Source organism: Rousettus aegyptiacus, unplaced genomic scaffold (assembly GCF_014176215.1).
Source record: "Rousettus aegyptiacus isolate mRouAeg1 unplaced genomic scaffold, mRouAeg1.p scaffold_m13_p_8, whole genome shotgun sequence".
Taxonomy (NCBI): Eukaryota; Metazoa; Chordata; class Mammalia; order Chiroptera; family Pteropodidae; genus Rousettus; species Rousettus aegyptiacus.
In genome coordinates, this window is record NW_023416311.1 from 45,152,104 (window position 1) to 45,178,385 (window position 26,282).

Sequence of the window (26,282 nt, forward strand, 5' to 3'; positions counted from 1 at the left end):
ACTTTTTAATTTATTGATTAGTTTTTAATTGCAAACTTTTAATCTTTCTAAATTTTAAAAATTTACACAATATGGATGATTGTAAAATTCTTCTCCCACTTCTAGTCCTTCTTTCATTCTAAGAGTCAACTGTTTAGGAAACTTTCTCTCTATGTGATTATTTCTAGAGCATGGATTCCTAGAAATGGAATTGTTGGATTAAGGGGTATGCATATTTTAAACTTCAATAACCATTTCTTCCTCCTTATTCATCTTTTCAAAGTTATTCTTAACTGTGTTATTTATTTCTCCAGATGAACTTTAAACTCAACTTGTAAATTAAATAAAAAATTCTTCGGTATTTTCAATAAGATTGTATTTAAATTTTAGATTAATTTGGAGCGAATTGAGCTTTATTCTCTCTCCTCAGAAATACCTGTATGTATGCTATCTTTCTATTATTCACATCTTGCTTTATGTTCTTAGAGAAAGCTGTATAGTTTTTTTTTTTCCCAAAGATATAACATTTCTTTTTAATAGGTCTAGCTATTTTATGATTTGATTGCTTTGATGGATGGAAATTTTCAGTAACATTTTCTCATTTTTTTCTGGTTATAGGAAAGCTTTGGATTTTTTTTTTTTTTAGCTGATTATTGAATTGATGATTATCAAAAATATGCAGTTGTGTGACTTTCTTTTCAGTTTTAATACCTTATGTGTTTTCCTCATTGCTTTGGTTATATGTCCTATATAATGTTGTTGAATAATAGCAGTGAGAGCTAAAAACTTGGTGTTCTAACTTTAAGGGGGAGTGTTTCTGATATTTTAGCACCAATTATGTTTTGTTGAAACTGTCTGATAAATAGAAATCATTAAATTATTTTCTTCTACTCTTGGCTTTCCAAGATAATTTTGTTGTTTTTCATTTCTAAAAAACCATAAATGGGTGTTGAATTTCTTTAGTATTTTTAATATCTTTATAGAGTGGTTATATAAAGCATCACCAGTAGTCCCTGGGTAATATTTTCCCAAGAGAGTTCCTTTTTAAAGATTCAACTTTATTGAGGATAACTTACATACAATAAAATATATATATTTAAAATGTACAGCTCAGTGTATTTTGGCAGTGTTTATACCACCCATGTCACCACCCTCACAACCAAGCATATTTTCATTACCACATCAAGATAAAGAGTATTTCTGTCATCCCTAAAGTTCCTTTCTCTTTTGTAGTAAGTCACATTTTCATCCTTAGCTCCGGGAAACCAGTTGCCCTCTTTTTCTCCTACAAATTGGTTTTACTTGCTCAAGAATTTTATATAAATGGGATTATATAATATATACTCTTGCATCTGACCTTTTTTCTCTCAGCATGATGTTTTTGAGAGTCATTCATGTTTTTGTGCTTTACTGGTTCATGACTTTATTGCTGAATCCATGGTATTTACTAGTTTGTTGGCCATTTCACCTATATATGGATGTTTAGATTGTTTCCAGCTTGGGTTGAGATTAATAAAGCTGCTGTGAACATTCATCATGAGCTTTTATGTGAACATGTTTTTGTTTCTCTTGGGTAAATATCTAGAAATGGGTTTGTTGGATTATATGGTAAGTGGATGTTTAAATATAAGAATCTGCCAAACTCTTCCCATTTTACAGTTCCAGTTACTCTACATTGTCATCAACACTTGGTTATTTCAGTCTTTTTAATTTTTGCCCCTCTAATGGGTGGTGGTACTATTGCAATGTAACTTTAATTTGCATTTATCTGATAAATAATACTGAGAATTTGCATTGGGGAGTTTGTCTTACCGAGTGGTAAGAATTCTTTATACATTTTTTATACAAGTCCTTTGACCCACACAGACACATATACGCACATTGCAGTCTGAAGCTTATCTTTTCATTTTCCTTTTTAAAATAGAGGCGCTTTTAATTTTGATTAAATTCAGTTTGTCAGTTTTTTCTTTTGTGACTCATGTTTCTGTGTTCCTAAATTCACTTAGAGCAAAGTTGTACAGATTTCCTGTTATGCTTTCCTCTACAAGTTTTATAGTTTGGGCTTTTATGTCAAGGTGTATCATCCATTTGAGTTAATTTTTTATGTAGCGTGAGATAAGGGTCAGGGCTCACTTTTCCGATTCTGGCACCATTTGTTGGAAACACCTTTCTCTATCCATCGAATTAACTTAGTCAAAACTGAATTGACCATATCTCTGAGTCAATTTCTGGACTATCCCTTTGACCTTTGTACCTGTAATTTTGCCAGTACCACATTGTTATGGTTATTGTTTTCTATTAAGTCTTGAAATCAGGTCATGTGACTCCTCCAACTTTATTCTTTTTCAAAATCATTCTGGCTATTCTACTTCTTTTGCTTTCTATAACATTATTTTTTAAATGATATTTTGTTTTCTAAAGAGAATACTGAGGGGATTTTCATTTAGATTATATTGAATGCATTTATCAGTTTGGGAAGAAATCACATCTTAATGTTAAGTTTTCTAATCCGAACACAGAGTAGCTTCATTTATTTAAATCTCTGATTTTTTTCATTACCATTTGTAGTTTCAGCATACAGATGTTGGTCCTCATATTTTGATTTATATATATCATTACTTCTGATACCATTATAAATGGTAATTTTCTTAAAATTTAGTATGCCATTCATTGATAGTATATAAAAATACAGTTGATTTTTGTAAACTTCGAATCCAGCAACCTTGCTAAATTCACTTACTCTAGTTTCTTTTTTTTTCTTGTGGATTCTGTAGGATTTTCCTATGTAAATATGTCATTTGCAAATATAGAAGTTTTATTTCTGTTATATAACCTTTTCCGTCCTTATTTCACTGGCTAGGACCTCCAGCATAATATTGAACAGGAGTGGTGAGAGCTGGTATCCTTGTCTTGTTCCGGAAAGCTTTCAGTGTTTCATTATTAAGTATAAATGGCCTTTTATCAATTTATCAATTTATATATTATTATATATGATATGTTATTACCTTAAGTGTAATAGGCCTTTTATTAAGTTAAGGATGTTCCTATTATCTTTCTAGAATGCTGAGAGTTTTTATCATGACAGGATATTGAGTTTGCTCAATTTTTCTTGCTGTATTTATTGAGATGATCATGTGGTGTATCTTCTTTGGTTTGTTAATAAGATGAATTAGAGTTATTTATTTTCAGATGTTGAATCAGCCTTACATTCTCTAGGTGCACCTCCCTTGGATGTGATGTATTATCATTTTTATACATTGGTGAATTAAGTTTGCTAATACTTTGTTGAGTACTTTTTTTAAATCTATGTTTATGATGATGCTGTTTCATAATTTTTGTATAGGAATAATGTTGGCTTCATAAAGTTGGAAATTGTTTCTTTTTATATTTTCTAAAAAGTTTTGGTTAATATTAATATTTGTTTCATAAATGTTTATTAAGAATTTGCAAGCTAACCCATCTGGGCCTAGAGTTATTTTGTTGTTGAAAGGTTTTTACTTTAATAGGTATAGGATGATTAGGGTTGTCTTATTTCTTCTTGAAAGCTTTCAGTCTTTGACTGTATGAGTCACTTTTAATCACTATGTGAGCCTTAGTAGTTTGTGTCTTTCAGGAATTTGTCTATTTCATCTATTGTGGTAAAGTTGTATATTATCCTTTTAATGTCTCTAGCATCTGTAGTGATGCCTTTTGTTTTCATTTCTATTACTGACGCATCCTCTCTTTTGTCTTTACTAGTTTGTTTCCAGGTTTGTCAAAAGTTTTATTAATTTTTTCAAAGATCCAGCCTTTTATTGCTTTTAAAAATACATTTCCAATTTCATTGATTCCTGCTCTTTACTATTTATTTTTGTATGTCTTGGGTTTAAATAAATTCTATTATGATTTTTTCAGATATAAGATTAGGTCATTGATTTGAGACCTTTCTCCTTCTCCTTCTCAGTACTGCTTTAGATGTTCCCACAAATTTTGGTATGTCGATATTTTATAAGTTCTTATGTGGCCTTCACTTTGACCCATGGATTATTTACAAGTGTCTTGTTTAATTTCCAAGTATTTGGTGATTTTGCCTAACTCTTTCTATAACTGATTTCTATGTTTAATTTTGTTGTAGGAGGATAACACACATTGTATAACTTCTTTTAAGATCTTTTAAGTTTTTTTTAATGGTCTAGAATATGGTCAGACTTGGTAAATGTTCCATGTGCACTTTCAAATAATGTATTTTCTGCTTTTGAGTGGAGTATTTTATAAGTTCTCTATCCCATATAAAATATTCTGTATTTTATATTAAATACTCTGTAATTGTCATGTCAAGTTGATGGTGCTTCTTAGGTTTTCTGTTTTCTTACCGAGCTTCTGTCTACTTGTTTTGTTGATCACTGCAAGAAGAATTGAAATCTCTAAGTATAATTGCAGATTTGTCTGTTTTCCCTTTTTGTTCTAACTAGCTTTGCTTCTTATAGTTTGAAATTTTGTTGTTAGATGCATATATATTTAGTACTGTTATATCTTCTTGGTGAATTGACCCTTTTATCATTATATAATATTCCTTTTTTACTTAAGTAGTATTCCTTCTTCTACAATCTACTTTATCTGCTATTAATAATCACTACTACACCTTTCTTTTGATTATTAGTGTTTGCACAATATATCCTTTTGTTTTGAATTTATGCCTTTATATTTAAAGGCATAAACCCACTTTTTTTAATCCATCTTGACAGTCTGACCTTTTAATTATATTATTTACACCATTTATGTTTAATGTTATTATTGTGATTGGCTTTAAATCTGCCATCTTACTAGTCATTTTCTATTTGACCTACCTACTCTATGGTTTCTGTTTTTGAGTCCATGTTATCTTCATTATTGGCTTGCTACTTTTACTTATTTTGCCTCTTAAAAAAGGTATACTGGTTTCTCTATGATTTACGTTATACTTCCTTAATTATAGTCTGTAGTCAAGCAGTATAATAGCACTTCTTACATAGTGTCAGAGACCTACAACAATGTTTTAAATTTTTCCTTACTGTTTTGCACTATTATTGTCATACATTCTATTTTTACTTATTCCATACATTCATAATACCTTACTATTTTATTATGTTCGCTTTAGACCTGCATTGTCCAGTGTATCTATATAACTTCGAATTTAGAGTGGTTTTTATTAAATTAAGTTTAAATTAATTTTCTAGTGTACTAGCCACTTTTCAGCGACTTAGTAGCCACTCATAGCTTTTAGGCTTAGCATTGAACTGTATAAGGTATAGAACATTTCTGTCATCTCACATAATTTTGTCAGGCAGTGCTACTTTACACAGTTTTGAAGTGACTAAAAGTAAGGAAATTTTTTTTTTCCATTTACCTTCACTTTATTTTCAGAGTTCTACACTTCCTTGTAGAATCAAGTGTCTGTCTTGTATTCTTTCTGCCTACAGAACTTCATCTCACATTTCTTGCAGTTCAGGTCTACTGGTAACAGAGTCTCTTGGATTGGCTTAAAAGTACTTTATTTTACATTTTCTTTTGAACATTTTATTTTACATTTTGCTGGGTTTAAAATTCTTGTTCACAATGTTTCTCTTATATCATTTTAAGGTTGCCATTATATACTCTTTTGGCTTGCATAGTTTCTAACAAGAAGGTAATTTTAATTCTTTATTCCTCTATTTGCATCAAAAATGGTTCCTTTATTGTTTGGTTTTTATAGTAGCTTGACTGTGATTTTCTTGGGCGTGTGTATTTGTGTTTTATATTTATCCTGATTTTTGTGGTTGGCAACTGAGCTTGTCAGGTATATTGGTTTGATTTCTTAAATCATATTTGTACAGTTCTCAGCATTTTTCTTCTCATATTTATTCCATATCATTTACTCTCCTCCATGTGGGATCCCAGTTACACACATGGTAGTTCATTTGATACAGTCCCACAACTCTTGGAGGTTCTGTTCTATTTTGTTTCCATTCCCCTACACTTTTAAAAAATTATTCTGTATTTTAGTTTGGGTAATTTCTCATGACCCATCTTGAAGCTCACTTACACTTAACTAGTCTTTTTATGAGCCCATAAAATACACTCTTCATCTCTGTTTCTTATTTCCTGCATTTTTATTTTCATTCTTGATATCCATCTCTTTCCCAACCGTACCACAGGAGTAAAGGCCTTTTTTCTTTTACCCATTCCACAGCCACAGTGGAGGGCAGTGATTGCTGCCCTCTTTCCAGTGATTTAAGGCTTCCCCCCAATCTGCAGGGGTTAGGGTTTAGATAGGGTTTCATTCCTTCCCTTATTGGCGGTCACTCCCTTCCTTCCACCACTGAAAAATAGCCTCTAATCGCCTAGCTTCTTTCCAGTCATTTCAGCACCTAGTAGAGATCTCCAGATAAGGTGTATGAGTAACGGCCAACTTTCTATGTTTCAGCATTCTCAGAGATTCTGTACTCTTCATCTTTACCTGCAATATGATTGCTTGACAGAAGGAAACTTAAAACACTTTAGGGGGAAGTAAGTTATCCAGAGCCTTTAGAAAATAATATCCACCATACAGGAAGGCTGCATTTTGATATTTCTAGGGGAACTATTAAAAGAATTATCAAATAAGCTAGTAGATGAAATAGAATGATATAGTAAAAGAAAAAAAAATCATCGGTACCAAAGAAGTCAAGGGAGGAAGGATAAAGGAACAAAGAACAGATGAGAAAAATGAAAATAATAATAAAATAATATTTAAACATATCTATGTTGGTAATTATGTTAAATTTAAATGGATTAAACACTTCAGTAGAAATAAAAATATTGTTAGGCTTTTTAAGTAAGTATAATCCAACTATATTCTGTTCATAAAAAAAAAAAACACTTTGAATGTAAAGCCTCAGATAGGATGAAAGTAAAAAGATGGAATAAGTATCTGTGCAAAAACCCATCAAAAGAAAGCTGATGTGGTTATATTAACATTGTACAAAATAGACTTGAAGCAAGACGTGATGTAAGAATTAAAGAGGAAATTATAAGTGGGTCAGTTCATAAAGAAGACATAATCTAAGCATGTATTTGCCTAATAATATGGTTTCTGAATATAGAAATTAATATACCTAACAGGAAATATAGATATGCATTTATAGCTATTGATTTTAAATATACATTTAAAATAACTGGTAGAACATTTATATAAAAATATCATTAATGGGGTAGGAAATATCACATGATTAATCAACTTGACATAATTGACATGTATAGAACATTGTATCTCACAACTGAAGACTAATTTTTTTTAAGTGCACATGGAACATTTGCCAAAATATTCTGATTCTTAAATACCAGATTTTAAAGGATTGAAATTACACAGTGCAGTTTTTTAACCACTTTGAAATTAATTACAACTCAGTAACAGAAAAATATCTAGAAAGGCTCCAAATGTTAGAAATATAGCAAGACATTTCTAAAATTGTCCATGAATAAAAAAAAAAATAATGATGGAAATTAAGAAATGTTTTGATCTGAAAAACAGTAAAATGTTACAGAAGAACTTGTTGAATACAACTGAAGAAATTCTTTGAGAGAACTTTATAGTTTTATATGCATATGTATTAGTAAAGATGAGAGGTTGAAAGTAAGTAGTATAAACTCACAACTAAAAGGAGAAAAACTCAAACCCAACGAAAGTAGAAAGAAGTAGTAAATATAAAAGTAGAAATAAAATAGGAAAGTTTATAGTCAGTTTATTGAGATGACTTTTTAAAAATAATAAAATGTGTAATAAATTGATCAACAAAAAATGGGAGAAAACACAAATTACCAATACCAGGAATGAAAAAGGAAGCATCACTATAAATTTTATAGATATTATTAATAAAGGGAAATTATAAACAACTTTATATTAATACATTTGGTAACTTGAATGAAAGTTCATAATCCTTGAGAAACAATTTACCAAAAATGACGTGAAAAAATGAAAAATCTGAGTTGCCCAATATCTGTTAAACAAATTGAATTTATTAAAAACTTTTACATAAAGAAAACTGCAGGCCCAGATGGTTTCACTGGTAAATATTCCAAACGTTTAAGTAAGGTGCAATGTCAGTTATATACAGACTCTTCTGATAATTAAAAAAAAAAAAAAAATTATCAGGGTATTTTATGATTTTAGTATTTTCGCAGTAGGAAAACCTGACAATAACATGACAAAGAAAAGAAATCGTAGGTCAGTATTTCTTATGAACATAGATACAGAAATAATCTGGTGATATATATAAAAAAGGTAATATATCACATATTTGTTCCAGGAGTACAAGGTTGGCATGTTTTTAAATTAATCAATGTGATCCACTTCTTTAACAGAACAATGTAGAAATACCGGTCATCTCCATAGGTACAGAGAAATCATTTAACAAAATTCAACATCAGTTTGTGTTAAAAATCCTCATCAAACTAGGACTAGAAGGAAACAATAACATAAAACCCACAGCTAATACCATACTCAGTGAGTGCAAGTTCTAGCCAAATATTGGAGGAAACTAGAAACATTCAAGATCCAGTCCAGTTTACAGGTAGAGAAAAACCTTAAAGATAATTAACAGCACTAGAATCTGATATTCACAAAGGTATATTTCTGAAATATAATTCTCTTTATAATCATCTCCATTTCTATCAAAAGATAACCACAGACTAATTTTTGTGCAAATTAAATCTAGTTTCAATACATTTGGCCTGATTATTTACATACATGCAGAAAGAATTGTGATTGACCGTCTAGGCTCTTTTAAGTCAGCTTTGCTGGAATTTATCGGAAGAAATCTCAGATTGGATTTTCAAAAACTTCTCCAGGCTAGGAGGCCACGCTTAAGGACTTATTCTATTATGTCCTCTTACAGGAGAACAGATTCTTATTGAACTTACGCAAATGCATATATTGTCATGGGAAATAAGAATATATAATAGTTTCTGAATTCTGGAGGGATCAGATAGGGAGAAAATTTTTTTGAGTTTTGTTGCAAAGATGCACTTCATCAAATTGCTCAAGTTATAGATGGCATAAACGAGAAGAAAAAAGGGAGTTCTTTAAATCTAGAAACAAAACGCTAAAGAACTAGCAGTGTTTTAAAAGAAGTCATAAAAATTATAATCTTAATTAGTTCATTCATTGTTATGTAATTCTTCTTTGCTTCATCTTGGGTTAGCAACTTTATGAATCAATCAGTTTTCTATTAAAGTTTTAAAAGTCTTACCATCAGTGCAGTGTTATAATCTTAAAGTTATCAGAAATCCACATTTTAGAGTACATGTCAAGGTCTCTTCCATGTTGCACTTTTGCAGGAACGCTTGTGAAAGCATCAGAGTAAAACAGTAACTATCTTTAAATGACAAAAAAAACTTTAAAATGGCCATGATTAGAGATCTGGTGAGAGCACTCTGTCTCTCCCCCTGTCTGTCTCTCTCGCTCGCTCATTCTCTCTCTCTATATCTCTCTTTCCCGTCCCCCTCCTTCTTTCCCCCATCCATTCAACCAAGTGACAATTAAAAGATCTCAAAAGGAAATACAGAAAGTTACATAGTTGTAATACAACCTTAGCTCTCAGTTATTTTTCTGTGTAATCAAAGACTTGATAAATTTTCTGTGTAATCAAAGACTTGATAAAGACAACTCAAAGCACAGAAAATATTTTCGTAAGACAGAATTGTTGCGTTCTATTCAGATTTCATTAAAGGTACCAAAAAACCTTATAATTTCTTACTAAGAGCAGGCCAATAATCTTTAAAAAAAGAAAACAATTGTGGATGGGCAAGTTTATAAATACATTTTATAATTTCTAGAAGTATAGTCTTATAGGAAATTTTTCAGATTGGTACAAAACATGTTTATTAATAGACCCAAATATTTTTTGTCTCTGTAAAAATTTTTAAAACAAAATATATAAATTTATGTTTAGCGGTTAATGTTGATCTTATTTGGAAGTAATTTAGATATTAAATGACTATCCATTAGTTTAACTTAATATGAAGTTTTATTTAAATTACTTGCTTTTAATAATTATGCTTGGGTTAGACATTAAACAGCTAACCAGTCTCTTGTTATTTTTCTTATTGACAAATTTTTCTTTTAGTAAACCAATATGCCGAAACTAGCTTTTATTTATCAAAGATTGTTCTAGGTCATGTGAACTTAAAAAAAATTCAGGTTAATTTCTAAATTTTTGAGGGTATATTGATTTATATGAATACTTAATTTTTTAAGACAAAGCTCTTTACAGATTCATTTGACAATACTATTTGGAAGCAGAAAAATGTCACATAAACACAGAAAAATAGAAAGATGCAACAGCTTATAGCTATGTTTAAAAATTTTTGGCCATGTCTCATGTATAAAACACAATAGTTGGATACAAATTGCGTGTCTGGCAGATGGACTAAGTTAGTTACTTGCTCAGGTGGTCAATTTTTTACTAAAGATTTTTTTGTTTGCATGCTCTAAGGATCCTTTTAGATCTGTTTTTGGAGTTTCGTCGTATCTTCTAGAAGCTTCAAGTCAAAGTATGCATTTTGTTGTTTTATAGTGGTTTGGAATCCTCTCAGGTTGCCCCTTAAGGTGAACTTATCTAAGTTAAAGGTCCCCCAAACTGGCCACCACAGTTCCAGAAGTTCACCCATTTTCCAAAAGGCATAAGATTCTGGTCCTCGTCTACGGCCATGCTACCCTGAACAAGCCTGATCCCGCCTGATCTCAGAAGCTAAGCAGGTTGGGCCTGGTTAGTACTTAGATGGGAGACCACCTAGGAAGACCAGGTGCTGTAGGCATAAAAAATAAAAAAGAAAAAAAGAAAAAGATCCTGGTCCATCGACCAGGTGGAACCCATCTTTGCCTTTAGATTTCCTAAGATGTCTTAACTATGAAGGCCTTGTTTTCTAACAGCTGTTCTAAAGCACAGAATCATTCATGTGTTTTCCCCTGTTTTGAACAGAATAGGGTGACTTACCAGGAAGTTTCAACAAAATATAGATATACGCAATAAACTTGGAGAGCTCAAAATGTAAAGAGAGAGGAGGTTGGACATGAGAGAGACTTAGCCTTGAATTCCAAGATTGGTAAAAAAGCAGTAAGCTCAATGGGCTCTGTGGGTACCAGCTCCTGTTTGCTCACTAGCCTTGGCGTCATCAACAGAGTGGGTGGAGGGATCTTCCATTGATCCAGGTTCTGTTGCCACAAACTGTCAGAAATTCAGAAATAACAGAAGTAAAGCCAGTGAAAAACTGAAGTAGTAATTAGTAAAAGTTTATTGTGTATGTATCAAAAAGAAACTTGTAAACCAGGAGCATTCAAACCAAAACATGAAATGAGGCTCAGGGGTACATTGTTATAAAGCAGCTTATAAAGTAGTGAGAAAGCAGTGACTTTATTCTTCACAGTTATTGGTTACAGTACAGATGCTCCTTGGCTTATGATTAGGTTACATCCTGATAAACCCATCATAAGTTGAAAATATGTTAAGTTAAAAATGCATTTAATATACCTAATCTACCAAACATCACGACTTAGCCTATCTTAAACGGGCTCAGAACACTTATATTAGCCTACAGTTTGGCAAAATCTTTTGACACAAAGCTTATTTTGTAATTAAATATTTACCATCTCATGCAATTTATTGAACACAGTATCCAAAAAGTGCAACACACTGCACTATATAGACCACAATTGTTTACTCTCATGATCCTGTGCCTCATTGGGAGTTGGAGCTCGTTGCTGCTGTCCAGCATCAAAAGAGAGTATCATACCGCATATTGCTTGCTAGCCTGAGAAAAGTTCAAAATTCAAAGTATGAATGTACATATTGCTTTCACCCCCATCAAAAACCAATAAATCACTAAGTCGAACTGTTAGAAGTCAGGGAACATAGAATTTTCTTAAATGATAGGGAATTGGTCAGTGGTCACCTCATATCAACCTTGGGGAACAGTTTCTAAGTTTTGCATATGATTTTTAGAGGTATAAGCAAGAAATTACCCAGGTCAATACAGCCTTGCAAAATAAGCCAAATTAAGCTATGTTCATATGAATGAACTGGTTTTGTCTGGTCTGTTTTTTATTTTAATACAACCAAAAAAGGTATAAAATAAAATTAGAAAAGTACATTTGGAATAGCATCAAATTTGTAAGATACCTAAGAATAAATCTCATAAAACTTGGGCAGAACTCTTACACTGGAAATTACAAAACAGTCCTAAGAGACATTTTTAAATATTTAACTAAATAGAGAAATATTTCATCTTTGTGTAGTAGGAAACTCAGTATTATTAAAATATCAGTTTACCCCAAGTTGAGCTACAGGTTCAGTAAAAATCCCAGGATTTTAAAATTTTGATCTAATGGATTTCAAATTTATATTAAAATGTAAATGTGTTAGGTATCAAGACTTGTTATTAAGTTATAGTAATTAAGACAGTTTGTATTAGAACAAGGTAGATGAAAAGACTGATGGAAGAATAGGTTCTAGAAACTGTAGCTCTACATATGTGGTTTCTTGGTTTATGATAAAAGCTGAAGTTAAGAGAAAGCATTTCTTTTTAACTGTTAGGTAAACTGGATATCTATGTGGAAAAAAATAAAAGAACCTTGACTTTTACCTGATACTGTATTCACAAGTTCATTTGAGTTGGATAATAGATCTAGATGTAAAATCTAAAATTATTCAGCTTCTAGGAAGAAAACCTAGAAGAATATGTTTATCACCTTGGGGCAGGCAAAAATTTCTTAGAATATAAAATTGATGTTAGGCTATATAAAATTCAGAATTTCTATTTATCAAGACATCATTAAGAAAGAGAAAAGGCAAGTTACATACTATAAGAATACATTCACAGTAAATAAACCTGGTGGACTTGTACCCAGAAATTATAAGTAATTTGCAAATCAAAAAAGAAAAAGCAAGCCTAATTTTTAAAATAAGCAAAAAAGTGAGCAGGTTCTTCACAAAATATGGATATAGTCGAGATCAATAGGTAAAGCTGCTCTATGTTATTACTCATCAGGGAAAGGTCACAATGAGACACCATCACACCCCTACAACAATGGCCGAAATTAGAGATTGACAATACAAATGTTGCCAAGGATATGAAACAGCTAATAACTCTTGTACATTGCTGGTGGGAATGTAAATTATAACAACGTGAATGAATCTCAGATATTTTGTTGAACAAAAGTCACAAAAGAATTTATACTGTATGTTTCTACTTGTATGAAGTTTAAAACAGGAAAAACTACTTTAGGGTAATAGAAGTCAGGAAAGTAGTTGCCTCTGGGTTTCCCCACGTTCATTGCTGTATTATTTACAATAGCCAGGATATGGAAACAACCTGCATGTCCATCAATGGATGAATGGATAAAGAAGATGCTATAAAGTTGGAATGGCAAGGATTGCTGGCTCTTGTCAGCAACTGCCAATTACTCATCACATGGACCTTTTCATAGGACTGCTTGAGTGATCACATGATGTAGCAGCTGGCTTCTCTAAGAGAGTGAGCCAGGAGAGCAAAGAGGAAGCCACATGCCTTTTATGCCCTAATTTTGTACATCACACACTTCTGTCACATTATCTTCATTAGAAACAAGTCACTAAGTACACTCCACACATAAGGGGAGCAAATTAGGCTCTGCTTTTTGAAGGGTGGACATATTTTAAAACCACATTATTTTGATAAAGGTGTGATATAGAAGTGGGTGGGCTACATTGCAATAATGTAATAACAAATGTGTTGTTTTAAAATATTGTACAGGCTGTGTTGTTAGTGGACTACCCAGTGGAGTAGGAGCAGTTCGATGATGCTGAAGGCAATTCAAGATGTAGGTCTAGTATGTACCAACTTCAGTATGTTTTGTGTTCATTCGGTATATGAGCACTCATTCTGTTTGCATTAGTCTTTTGCATTCATTACCATTTAGATTTTTATTTTTATTAATTGCTTATATTATCACTAGCATTCATTTAACTTTTGTAAGTTTGAATTAAGTATACCCAGAACTTAGCCCTCTCTTTTTATTATATTTCTGCACTTTTCCTTATATTTTGGAGATTATTTCTATTGCCTGTCTAGAGTTTCTGTTATATTCTCTTGTTAAGATGATAAAATAATGACTTACAGGTTAATAATTGGAAGATCTAGAATTTGTACTTTTGTGAGTCACTTTTAATTTAATTTTATTTTTTTATAATTAGTATGAAGTATGTAAAAACCCCACAGCATTTGAAATGAATAATTGTCACAGAGAGCAGTCATATGTTACTTATTAGGTGAATTGTATAGGAAGCAAGAGACTAATTCAGCAAAGGAAACATCTCTTTAGAAAAACTCAGACTAAATGTTCCCAATTCACTTTAGATACAAAACGGAGTGATGAATTATCATTTTAATCTTGACACACAACTGTGGTCTTTATTCCTTATAATTCATTCTCTCCCCTCCCTATTTGTTTTTATATATATATACATACACACTTCATAGATAGGAATGAAATAACTTGTAGACACTTTGACTATAGCTGGCTTCAGATGAAATAGAAATAATTAGTATATAGAAAGATTGTAGTCTATATTGCATAAGACCAGAACCATTATTGAAAATAATAGTAACTGAAGCAGAGAACAAAATACAAGAAATTAAAAAGATAATAGAATACTGGAAAGCTGCAGATAAAAGTGGATGAAGTTTACCATTCTGTGGAGGGAGCAAAAAGAAAGAAAAGTTGAGAGAGGAAAGATTAATTTGGGCCAACTACAGAGATAATGGGAAGAAAAAAGAACATCTTTGAGACAAACTGATACAGGTCTTTAAAGCAGCCCAACTAGGGCTATGTGGGAGAAATTTAAAAATGGCCTGCCCCTAAGAACGTCCTTGTAAAATTGTAGAATACCATTTATTAGAGAAGATCCTAAATATTCCAGGGAGAAAAATTGGTTTACTTACAAAAGAATGAGAAATAAGTTGGCAAAACAGTTTTTTAACAGCAACATGGAATGCTAGAAAATGATGCCTTTAGTAATTAGGGAGAAATGATTTTGTCTTGAACTATACCGTAAGTGTGAAGAAAAGATAAAAATATTTTCAGACATGCATAAAATTTCTGAAAAATTCTTTGAGGACCTTAGGTAAAGACAAGAAAATAAAAAGCAGGAGAACATGCAATTCAAATTGAGACCTAACTCAGAAGTACAATTAAAAGATATGTAAGTATCTGGGTAACAGACCTTGAAAACAAGTAGACTAAACTGAGATCAACAGAAAGTGAAATCACATTAAAGAAAAGAATGATTAAAAAAACAGCGATTTTCCTGCTTTCTCTATTCTCCAGTTCCTTTCCTCTTACTCTCTTTTAACCCATTTTCTGTTTAGAAAAAAAAGAGTGCAGCACATTGCCAGTGTTAATTTAATTTTACGTAAATACGCTCTTGGAGGCTGAACCAAATCTGACTGGTTTTCAGTGTGAAACTAAAATATAAAAACTGTTTTTAGAGTTATTTCTAAACAATGTGTCTCTGATCCTAATGTAATAGAAATGTATATGTAAGTCAGATTCATCAAATGATTCTTTAGTTAACAACTGTTCAAGAACTATGTTAACATCATGCTAGGAATGCTACGTTTTGTAGGATTTGACATTTTCAGCAATCAAGAATGCCTATATTTTGTAAATGGAAATACCACTTCTAAAAACAATGCCTTTTATAAAAAGAATGATGTCATTTGTTTCTAAAGACTATCAATATGCTAGAGCATTGGGAAAATAATAATAAAAGTGAGATATTTTGTGGCACACTTTGGGAGTAAGGTTAGCACTGTAATCTACCAGTTATCTTGGGGTAAATGCTGCAGCCGCAGGCACTGCCAGTGAATATTCTTGGGACAAACAGGAAATGGATTAGTAACGTTCTGGCCCAGCTTTGACACCCACCATTCTACTAAAGATGACCTTGTCAAGATCTCTAGTTTCCTCCATGTTGCTAACTCCAGTGGCCAGTTATAGATCCTATCATATTTTAACTTTTAGCAACTTTTGGCACAGTGGATCATTTCTTTTGTCTGAAGCGCTTTGTTCATTTGGCATCCACACTCCTGGATTTTTTTTCTCTCTCACTGTCCTCTGTCAGTTTTTGATACCTCTTTTTCCTGGCCTCTTAATATTGGACTGTCTCATGGCTCAGTTCTTGAACTTCTTTCCTTCCCCAAGTACACTTAGACATCCTGTCCAAGTTCATGCCTTTTTGAATGTAATCTATATACTGATAACTCCCTAATTATACTGGCAGCTCAGAATTCTTCAGTCGACTTCAGTCTCCTATTTAACATTTCTACTTGAATGTCTTATAGATATCTGAGAATTAATACATCCAAAACTTAACTCAAGATATTTCTTCCAAACCTGCTTCTTCCACAAATTTTCCTACATCAATTAATGGCACTCTATTTTTCTGGTTGCCCAGGCTATAAAACTTAGTTGACCCTGACTCCTTACCTTCTTTTATAACCTATATCAAGAAATTATGTTGACTCTACTTTCACAGCATAGAATCTGACCATTTCTCACCACCTCTATTTTTACCTTAGTCCAAACCACTGTGATCTCTTTTCAGTATTATTTCAATAGCTTTGTAACCATGTTCCCTGCCTTTGACCTTGTTTCCCTTTAGTCTATTCAACACAGTAGCCAGAATGTTCCTATTAAAACAGAAGTTAGATAATGGCTCTTCTCTGCTCAGAACTCTTTAGTGGCTTTCCATCTCACTCAGAATAAAAACTACATTTTTTTTTGCATTATTCTATAAAGGCCTATGTGATCTGTTCTACCTCCTTCTTCTCTACTTAATTAATTTTCTAACCTCAACTGTTACTTTCTCCCTTGCTCATTCCATCCCAGTTATCTTACTGAAGTTCTCACCCCAGGGTCTTCTGTTTACTATGTCTGGACTATTCTTTTCCTAGATTTACACATGGCTCCCTCCTTCACAGGTGTTTGTTCAAAGATCCCTTCTCAGTGAGGCCTTCTCTAACCGCTGTATTTTAAATTGCACACCACTAGCAACACTTTATTCTCTGCTTTATTTTTCTCTGTAGTATGTATTGTCTAATATATATTTATTTATTACTTATTTTGTTCAGTGTCTACACCCTATACTGCAATTTTAGGAGGACAGGAATATTTGTCCATTTTGTTCATTGTCATATCCTTAGCACTGCAGATAGTGTCCTGGAACATAGTAGAATAAATCCTTAATCCAAAGAAAAGCTTCTGGATAAAACACTTGTGAACTTAAATTCTTGGTTATCCTTTAAGATCGCCATGTACTGTATTGTGAATCTGGAGAGTCAGGTTATTTCAGATTATTTTTCTGATTATTAAAACTATTAATTAGAGCTTGTGTTTTTGCTAGTACAATTTTTTAATATATATATATATTATTTTTTTTACCCTTTAGCTATTACTAACAACCTGACTCAATTCACATGAATTAGAGGATGACAACCTGTTGCTAGGTTTATAATTTATATGGGGAAAATGTGTGTGTACACTCTTACGTATGTTAATAATAACTATCCATGGCTAGACAGGGAACATATACCGTTAAACTCATTTGTAGAACTATCATCTAGTAAGTTTGAGTTGGTGATAGGTAATTAGCAATCGCTCAAGAGTTTAAGTAAAAAAGATGTTTAAATAAAAAATTACGACTTTATAAAACTTTTAAAAAAGCACAGATGGCAACTTGAGATAGTAAATAAGTGGATGAATTTCAAAATAGAAGCAGCTCTTTTTATATTTGTTATAAGTTAAATTTTATTTTTTCTAATTTAGGATAGTTCTTATTTGAGATTAAAATGTTATCAATTGACTCAAAGAATAAGTGTATCATTATTTACACACATTAATTATTGTCGTAAGCCATCATAAATTACTTGTTACACATTTCACATTAATTGTCTCATAAACCTAAGTTTGTATACTTAGGGTTAACTTCTTTTAACAGTGCCAGGGTTAAAAGAACTATAGTGCTTGATGGAGAAGCAAGGTAGCATAGTGTAGTACTTGTAGTAGACTCCCAAATAGTTTGGACATATACGCCAGTTAGCACCTCTTCAAATATATTTGCTGATTTACTTATAAATTATATGTATGTTGTTCTCATTGTCAGTCTTAGGATGAAATGTACTTAACAGCAGGGTTTTTTAAGGCATTATAAATCTTTTCAAATGACTGTCCTACAGTTATGATGTTTTTTGATTGAGTTGTTAGATCAGATTGTATTTTTTTATTATTATGGGACTAACAAAGGTTTCACTAGAAGTATTAGTTTTGTCTTTTTTGTCTTGTGCTTGTATTAATATTTTGTTTAATCTGGTTTCTTTGTAGGAATCTTCTGCAGCTTATTGTTTGTGTGAGTAGAAATTAAATCACATCTATAATTCCACTGAACTGGGCATACAGAAACTGTCATATATGTCACAGTATACTGAAAAAGAGCCAGCAGGTAAGCAAGGTATCTCTGTCAATTCCTATACATTGGGGACTTTACATTTTTCCCTCCAGGTACCTTGAGTACCATATGTGACATCTGATCTGGTATTACTTAAGGCCACTTTCGATCTATATATTGAATATTTAAAGTTTCATTTCTAATTTTTGATATGAAGATAAGTACATAGAAATTCTCATTTTCTTTCACACTTCCTTGGCATCTATTATGCTTTCCACTCTGGAGACTATATCTTGGAGGAGTTGTTAAATGCACTGATTCTGAAGTCATATTACTAGATTATTGGAGAAGTGACTTAAATACTTAATTTAAACTTAATTGTTTTATTTTTAGAAGAAAATATAGTATCTACCTCATTAGGTTGTCGAGGGGATTAAGTAACATAACACTTGATATCATTTATTATAAATACATGTTTGTTTTTCTTTCATGCTTGGAAGCAATTTATTTTAATGCAATAAAACAAACATATGTAATTTTTCTATTTATTCACTATCCCATACAGTGAGATAATGTTTTGTTTAGTGTCTTTATTGTATATATAAAATCTAATTGACTAACCAAACTTATACTTAATATATAAAATAATGTTATACTTAGTAAAAGATGCTACTGTTATGACTACATATTCCTTAGTCATCAGAACTTAGTATTCAAGTTATTCAAGTGTTAATGGCTTTTCTTACCATAATGTATACCAGTGGTGATTTTGAAAGGTAGGATAGCATGTGTTTGACCCAGCTTATCTACGTTTTCATTTGGACAATTTCATCTGACCTTAATCTTTGGGATCTATTTATTGTGGTCTCGTTGGTTCTATCCAGTACAGATACCATTTAAAGAAGTTACCTGTTACCTTTGATACGTATGTATTTGCTCTTAATGTAATTGAAGCCATCATCATGTCATGTGTTAGTAATTCACTCAACAAATATGTATTGAGCACTTATATGTACTTGACTTAGATAATTTAGAGGATCATTCTCCAGTTAATGAGCTTTTGCACTACAGTAATTTGACATATGAAAAATCTTTTTTGATAGGTTACATTATAAAAATCTTAAATACCTTAAAGGAACCAAACTTCAAAAGATATTTTTTGGGATAAAGAGGTCACGTAACCCTCATAAAGTAGTATTTCATGTTACTTTTCTGTTTTACAGTGCTAGTAAGGTACACTTGATGTAAAATTTAGTAGCATATGATTTGACAAATTCTAGCATATATATTGAAACATTACCCCCACTAGTTGCCAAAATAAAGGTCATTACTGTACTTCTCTTTATTTTTAATTCTGATTTTCAGCAATGGATCAAGAATCCAGCAAGGCTGCCTGGCCCAAACCTGCAGGAGGATATCAGACAATCACAGGCAGGAGATATGGAAGAAGACATGCATATGTCAGTTTTAAACCATGTATGACCAGGCATGAAAGAAGCTTAGGTCGAGCTGGTGATGACTATGAAGTGTTGGAACTAGATGATGTTCCAAAGGAAAATTCCTCAGGTATGCAATATGGAATTATTTAAGAGCTATTAGTAAAAGTAGAAATTGATCTCGTAATATTTGAAATTATGAGTTGGGTTTTATGAGTGTCTATAAGTATAAATGCTTTTCATTTTCTTTCAAGCAATTCTATTTTGAATTTTTTATTGAATTTAATAGTATATATATTTAAACATAGATGAAAATAGAATACGGCTAATCATTAAAATATAACTACATTCGCATGGCAGTGATTACATTGTCACATCCCTTCAGCCAGAGGAAATCTTAATCTTTCAATCAAAAAAAATTTTTTTTATGTAAACTGAATATATTGCTCTGAATATTAAATTTAAATAGCTTTTTTTTTGTTTTAATTGTATCACTAAATAATTTAGCTTGTCTAATTTGATATTTTAAAATCATAAAATACAAATGTCAAGTAATGCTTAGTTATTCAATTAAAAATTTTTAATTATTCAGTGGTTTGAAAAAGTATTTTGCAGATACCCATGTATTATAATGATATATTTTGAATCAGAATATGATTTCCCTCTTTTTCTGAGCGAACTGGATAATTCTAAATGATTTTTACTGTCATCGACATACAAGAATCTGAATTATTAGCTAAGGACATTCTGTTAAAGAAGCCTTTTTGTGATATGACAAGACTGTTTTTCAGTTATTTATAATTTATAAATTTTAGTTCCAATAAATCTCAGATGTCTTCATTTTTATTATTACACTAGCAGTAATAAGTCATGCTAAAATAATTTACAGACTAGATAAGAATTTACTCTTGCCTTGAGATTCTGATAAACTGTGGCAAAGAGAATCAACATTTTGACATTTTCATTGTTGTAATTTGTAATTGATAACGTATTTAAAGTTAACTCATTATTATAGATGTATTAGAACAATTGATTTGGGGGGTACAAATCTACTATAAATATAGACACTGATATATAATCTTCTTAATGGACATCAGACACAATAGAGTCTTATTTCTGTTAGATCTATAACCTGTTATTATACCTATTAAAAGTAATTTTGAAGTCTTTTTCACCTGCATGTAATCAAGTCAAATTTGAATTGCACATCCCAACAGCTGGGAGGGCAGGCTGGTTACCTTAAGCCTTCACTTAGCCTCTTATTGTATAGTTCCTCATTAGCTTCTCCTTTTTAATGTCTTTTACAGAATGTTTTAGTTATTAGGATTTAGGTCAAAAACCTCCAAAAGACATCTGAGGGAGATGATATTGAGAGGCTATACAATGGCATAAATGGAACTCATAAATGGAACCATTCTGCCCTCCCAGTTAACTTAGGGAATATAGAAGCACCTGTCAGAAATTCACTTATATTCTCAAATAGGAAATAATTGGAATGATTTCTACTTAAGTAGCCATTATTAAATCAAATTTTATCTACATTAATCCCTCCAAATATGTTTTCTTTTGTTCTCTACGAAGGTTCCAGTCCATTGGATCAAGTTCAGTCTTCTTTACCCAACGATCCTTTATTTGAAAAAAGTGAAACAGAAATTCCCATTTGTGACACAGCATTGAATCAAACTATTGAGAGCAGTCCATCCTTTGCTACAGTACATCATTGTGAGGAAGCCAGGGACACCTTAGGCAGCTGTAGGAATCTTCATAATCACTCTGAGGGAGAATATATTCCAGGAGCTTATAATGCTTCAAGTGTCCAAAATGGAATTGCATTGGTTCATACTGACTCTTATGATTCAGATAGCGGACGTGGAGAGGATAATGACCGTCTTCAGTTTTCTGCAGAAGTTGTAGAAGCTGGTAGATATCAGGAAGCACTGGGCAACACAATATTTGAGTTGGGAAATGAAGTAGAGGCATATTCTAGTCTTTCACCACCAGTTCCCTCTTTTAACTGTGAAATAAGAGATGAGTTTGAAGAGTTAGATTCAGCGCCTTTAGTGAAAAGTTCTGAAGGTGATAGTGAGTTCATCAATCAGAGGTCCTCTTCTGAAGGTGAAGTTGTTAGAAAGAAAGAACAAAATAATATTAGCCAGGAGAGACAGACAGAAAATTCACCTGAAGATTCAGCCTGTGCTCTGGGGCATATCTGCAGTGAACAAAATACCAGGGATAGGGCCAACCAGGGAAGTTCTCCTGAACAGGTAGTGAGGCCCAAAGTTAAAAAACTGATAAGTTCAAGCCAGGTGGACCAAGAAACAGGTTTTAATAGGCATGAAGCTAGACAAAGAAGTGTTCAGAGGTGGAGGGAGGCTTTGGAAGTTGAGGAAAATGGCTCAGATGACCTTTTAATAAAATGTGATGACTATGCTGGAGAACATGACTGTATGTTCTTGGATCCACCCTACTCAAGAGTTACACAGAGGGAAACAGAAAATAACCAAATAACGTCAGAAAGTGGAGCCACAGCAGGAAGGCAAGAAGTTGTGGATAACACCTTTTGGAATGGCTGTGGAGATTATTACCAACTGTATGACAAAGATGAAGATAGGTAAGGTTCCACTCAGTGTTTTGCCAGATTGTGCAGTGAGCAAAGTGGTTTGTGTCTAGTAACCTGATGTTTGATGGATAAGGCTCTCTGACATCATCAGGGATTTAGGTATTGATTTATCAAATATTCTTATTTACCATGTGCTAACCATACCTGCAAACTACTGGTTAGTTTTTCACAAACTTTCAGATGTTTCAGGAGTTTATTGAAATTATAATTTCAAATAATTATTAGTTATAAAATGTTAGAGATAATAATTTTAATTCTTGGTATTTCGGTTAATAAAATACAAAGTAAACAGTTATGGTATTTAAAAAAAATTCTATGTTAAGCCAGTCTGGGTTTAAAAAGCAATTAAAGTCATAGAAAATTTTGATTGATAATATTGTGTTAACTTTTCAATATTTATTAATATTACCTATTTATTTATTCTTCCTGTTGGTTTTTCCTTTTGCTAAATTTATTTTTTACTTATGTTTATGTAGCATTTAATTTTTATTAACATTTGTGGATGAGGTAACTAAGGCACAACAGAGTTGCAAAGCTAGTAAATGGTGAAGCTGTAATTTGAATATCTACTTATTGCCTAGCTCCAGATTCTGTGTTCTTTACTGTTTTCAAGAGAACACATAACATTTTTTATAATAAGCATTCTGATTCCTCTTTTAAAAATTGATTTTCCCCCCCTCAAACTGTAAGAAGAAAGAAATGGAAATTTCTTTGTCTACACTGCCGACTTTTAATTGCCCCAGAGTCCAAATGTTCAGGTATCTTTTTAACCTAGTTGTAATCCCAATTATGCTCAGTTACAGTGCAATTTCAAGATTTTATTGACTTGTGGAAATAATTGTTATTTGTTTAAACTGGGAAGTGCTGCAAAGGAATAAATTTATCCTTTAGAATATAAATGCATTTTATGTATTTTATATAAAATTAATAAAATGAGGTTTTTTAGACAGGTGAATTAAGCTTCTATAATATAGTATATGTAACTTGTTAAAACAATTGAAATATAATTTCTGCTGCTCTCTTGGAATTGTATAAACTTTAAGGGCTAGCAGACAATATTTAACCTAATGTTTTTTAAGTAAAGGATAAAGGTAGTTAAAAACTTTTGCCTGACTTATTTCTATTTTTTCAGTTTAGGTACACAGTCTCTCACAGTCCTTTATCCAAAATCCACAAAGTTCTAAAGATGGAAAATGGCCATAAAACCTGACCTGATGTTAATTTATTTCATGGCAGATCTTGATCTGAACTAAAATGAGGCCTTTTTTCCGAGTAATCATACATTTCGCTGCAGTAATATGAGTATTTGATTACCGGGTTCTGGGTTGGACCCCACTGGGAATTATTAGGTAGTCTTTCTAAATATCGGGGGAGAAAACTTTTAATTTCAGAATGTTTTCAGTCCTAGGATTTTTAGATTGGATCATGAACTCTATCCGGCCTCTAGGTTACTATTAAAAAAAAATTATAGTCTTAGGTTACTTATCTTTTGAAAGTATAAGTTGCTGCGTTTTCTCCCCCAATTACATTTTTGCTTTTTTGAAGAAAATCATTTAATTTGGCTGTGCCAGCTCCACTGTAGACACACTACTCAAAAATAAAAAACCTCTCTTATTTGCTTTTTATAATCAGGCCTAATATCATCTAATGAAGTTGATGAAATCTTTACACTGTTTGCCAGCCTCAAGAGAAAGGGTAGTTTTCTTGGCTCTTGGCTTTTAAATTGTTTTTCAATAGAAGTGTCTTTTTTTCCCTAGAATGACTCTGGCCTTTTAATGGTTATACAGTGTTATCTTAGTATATTTCTGATGTATTTTTTCTTAAGGGATATGTCAGTATTCTGAACAATGATTTTTTACAAATGGAATATACAGATAATAAAAATACTTATAGTTAATAGAAACTTTTTTTCTTTACACGTTTTAGTAATTTATTAACTTACAGAACCTGTAGTTGGAGTGTGCCGAAATGATGAAATTAATTTTGGGGCATTCTTTAAAACACATTGAAATGCCAGAAACACTTAGGATTTTTTTTTTTTTTTTTTTTTTTAAGATTCTTCACACAGTAAGTTCTCAAAGGTAATGACTCTACCTAGGATTCCACTTATATTTTCGTCTGTAAGCCTTAAGATATGTTTTAGGACCTCATTTCAGTAGTCTCTACCATTTTGAGGAGTAATTCTATTTCTACATTACTGTTTTCAGTTCCTCTACCCTTACTCTCTCCAAAGCATCACAGTTGCCAGATGCCTTTTAATATGGTGCCAGATAAAGGTTGAAATTTAACAACTGTACACTTCTGTGTGGTTTCATTTTGCCACCGTTCACTACCCGATGTTTCGCTGTAGTCCTGCTCAGTTCTGGTATTAGCAGGTTAGAGAAATAGGGAAACTCAGTGACTCTACCTTAAATACTTTGAGAAGGAAAGTAAAAATACCTTCTACTTTGAGTCTTTGAGATTTTTTTGAGTTTCTACTGCTTTGTGAAACAAAATTGATATACCTGAAAAGTTTTCTTGTCGTGTTTTATTATAGCTACAAATAGAACTCCCTTACCAAGAACATAACTAAAATTTACTGTGATATTTGTAGATACAGAACTTTTGCCCACTTAAAATATATATAATTTATCATTCTTTATAAGTGGAAAAGTATTTTAATGAATGAGTGACTCATTTCTTCCCTGAAAAATTCTAAATGATCACTTAATCACATCTGAAACATTACAGTCCATGGTATAAGCATTATAGCTGGTAGCATTGCTCTGAGCTGTTTGACAGGAACTGAGCTCCACCTTATTAAATTAGAACTGCAAGGGGAATTTTAATAGGCAGCATATAATTACCAGACTTGGAATTAGACCAAAGAGCTAAGGTTAACACCCAGCTCTTTTGAAATATACCCTGAGAACTTTAATAACTGTCTGAGGACAAGATCTTGAGTTTAAAGCAAACTTTCAGCTACGCCAGCAAATTTTAACCTTGGGCCTAACTGTTCTAAGGAGAGGCATACCATCTCCTGACCATTTCTTATAGCACTTGACATTTCTTGCACAGTTTTTCTGTCCTGAGGCCTTAACCTGCTTAAAAGGTAAAAAACCTTATCTAAAATAAAACGTCAGAACTGCTTTTTTGTTGTTCTTGATGTTGGTAGAGTAAAAGGAACATTAGCCATTTAGATTGTTTCAATTTGATATATTCGTTTACTGAAATCCTCCTGAGTATCAGACTTTGTTCTCAGTTATTCTATAAATGCAAATAATGATCCCTGTTTCTTGGTGTTCACCAGCCTTATGAGAAAGACAAAATGTACAGATAATTACCATGCAGCTAAATTAAGCTCCTTTTCTTTTTTTATATAAGTTAGCTGAGAACCATGAATAAAGCTCCTCTGATCATCCTGTATTCTAACAAATAAAACATCTATAAACAGCTGAAACAAAGATTTTAAAGCATGTGCTCTAACATTTTAGCAAACCTTTTAATCTTGTTTCCAAGTTCATAGAAGTTTAGGAGGAAATTACAGATAAATAGCTTTTATTTCTCTGAATACTATAATCTGTAACTCCTTAGCATGCATGAGGACTCCCTAGCACGGAGTCCTCATCTTAAAGGAAAGAGCCAGAAAGTTGTAAAAGGCAGGCACAATTTTAAAATAACCATCTGGGCCTTACTAGATTAAACAGCCTTATAAATTTGAACAGCTTCCATTTGTATTACTGTGTTAGAACAGTGTTCAATGTTAATAGTGGTAAAATGTCCCAGACTGCTTAGATTATGTTCAGTACACTA

The 26,282-nt window shown here is 32.0% G+C and overlaps 1 protein-coding gene and 1 pseudogene across 4 annotated transcripts in view; both read left to right on the top strand.

The window, feature by feature from the left end:
* PJA2 (praja ring finger ubiquitin ligase 2) overlaps positions 1-26,282 on the top strand; it is a 284,158-nt gene that overhangs the window by 222,101 nt on the left and 35,775 nt on the right. For all 4 annotated transcript variants that reach the window (XM_016137236.2, XM_016137237.2, XM_016137238.2 and 1 more), the window contains 3 exons: positions 18,371-18,488; positions 19,800-20,000; positions 21,452-22,481. In XM_016137236.2, the coding sequence (XP_015992722.2) occupies positions 18,458-18,488; positions 19,800-20,000; positions 21,452-22,481 (1,262 nt within the window). In that variant the 5' untranslated portion in view covers positions 18,371-18,457. The remainder of the gene's footprint in view (positions 1-18,370; positions 18,489-19,799; positions 20,001-21,451; positions 22,482-26,282) is intronic.
* LOC118607133 lies at positions 10,653-10,770 on the top strand (annotated as a pseudogene).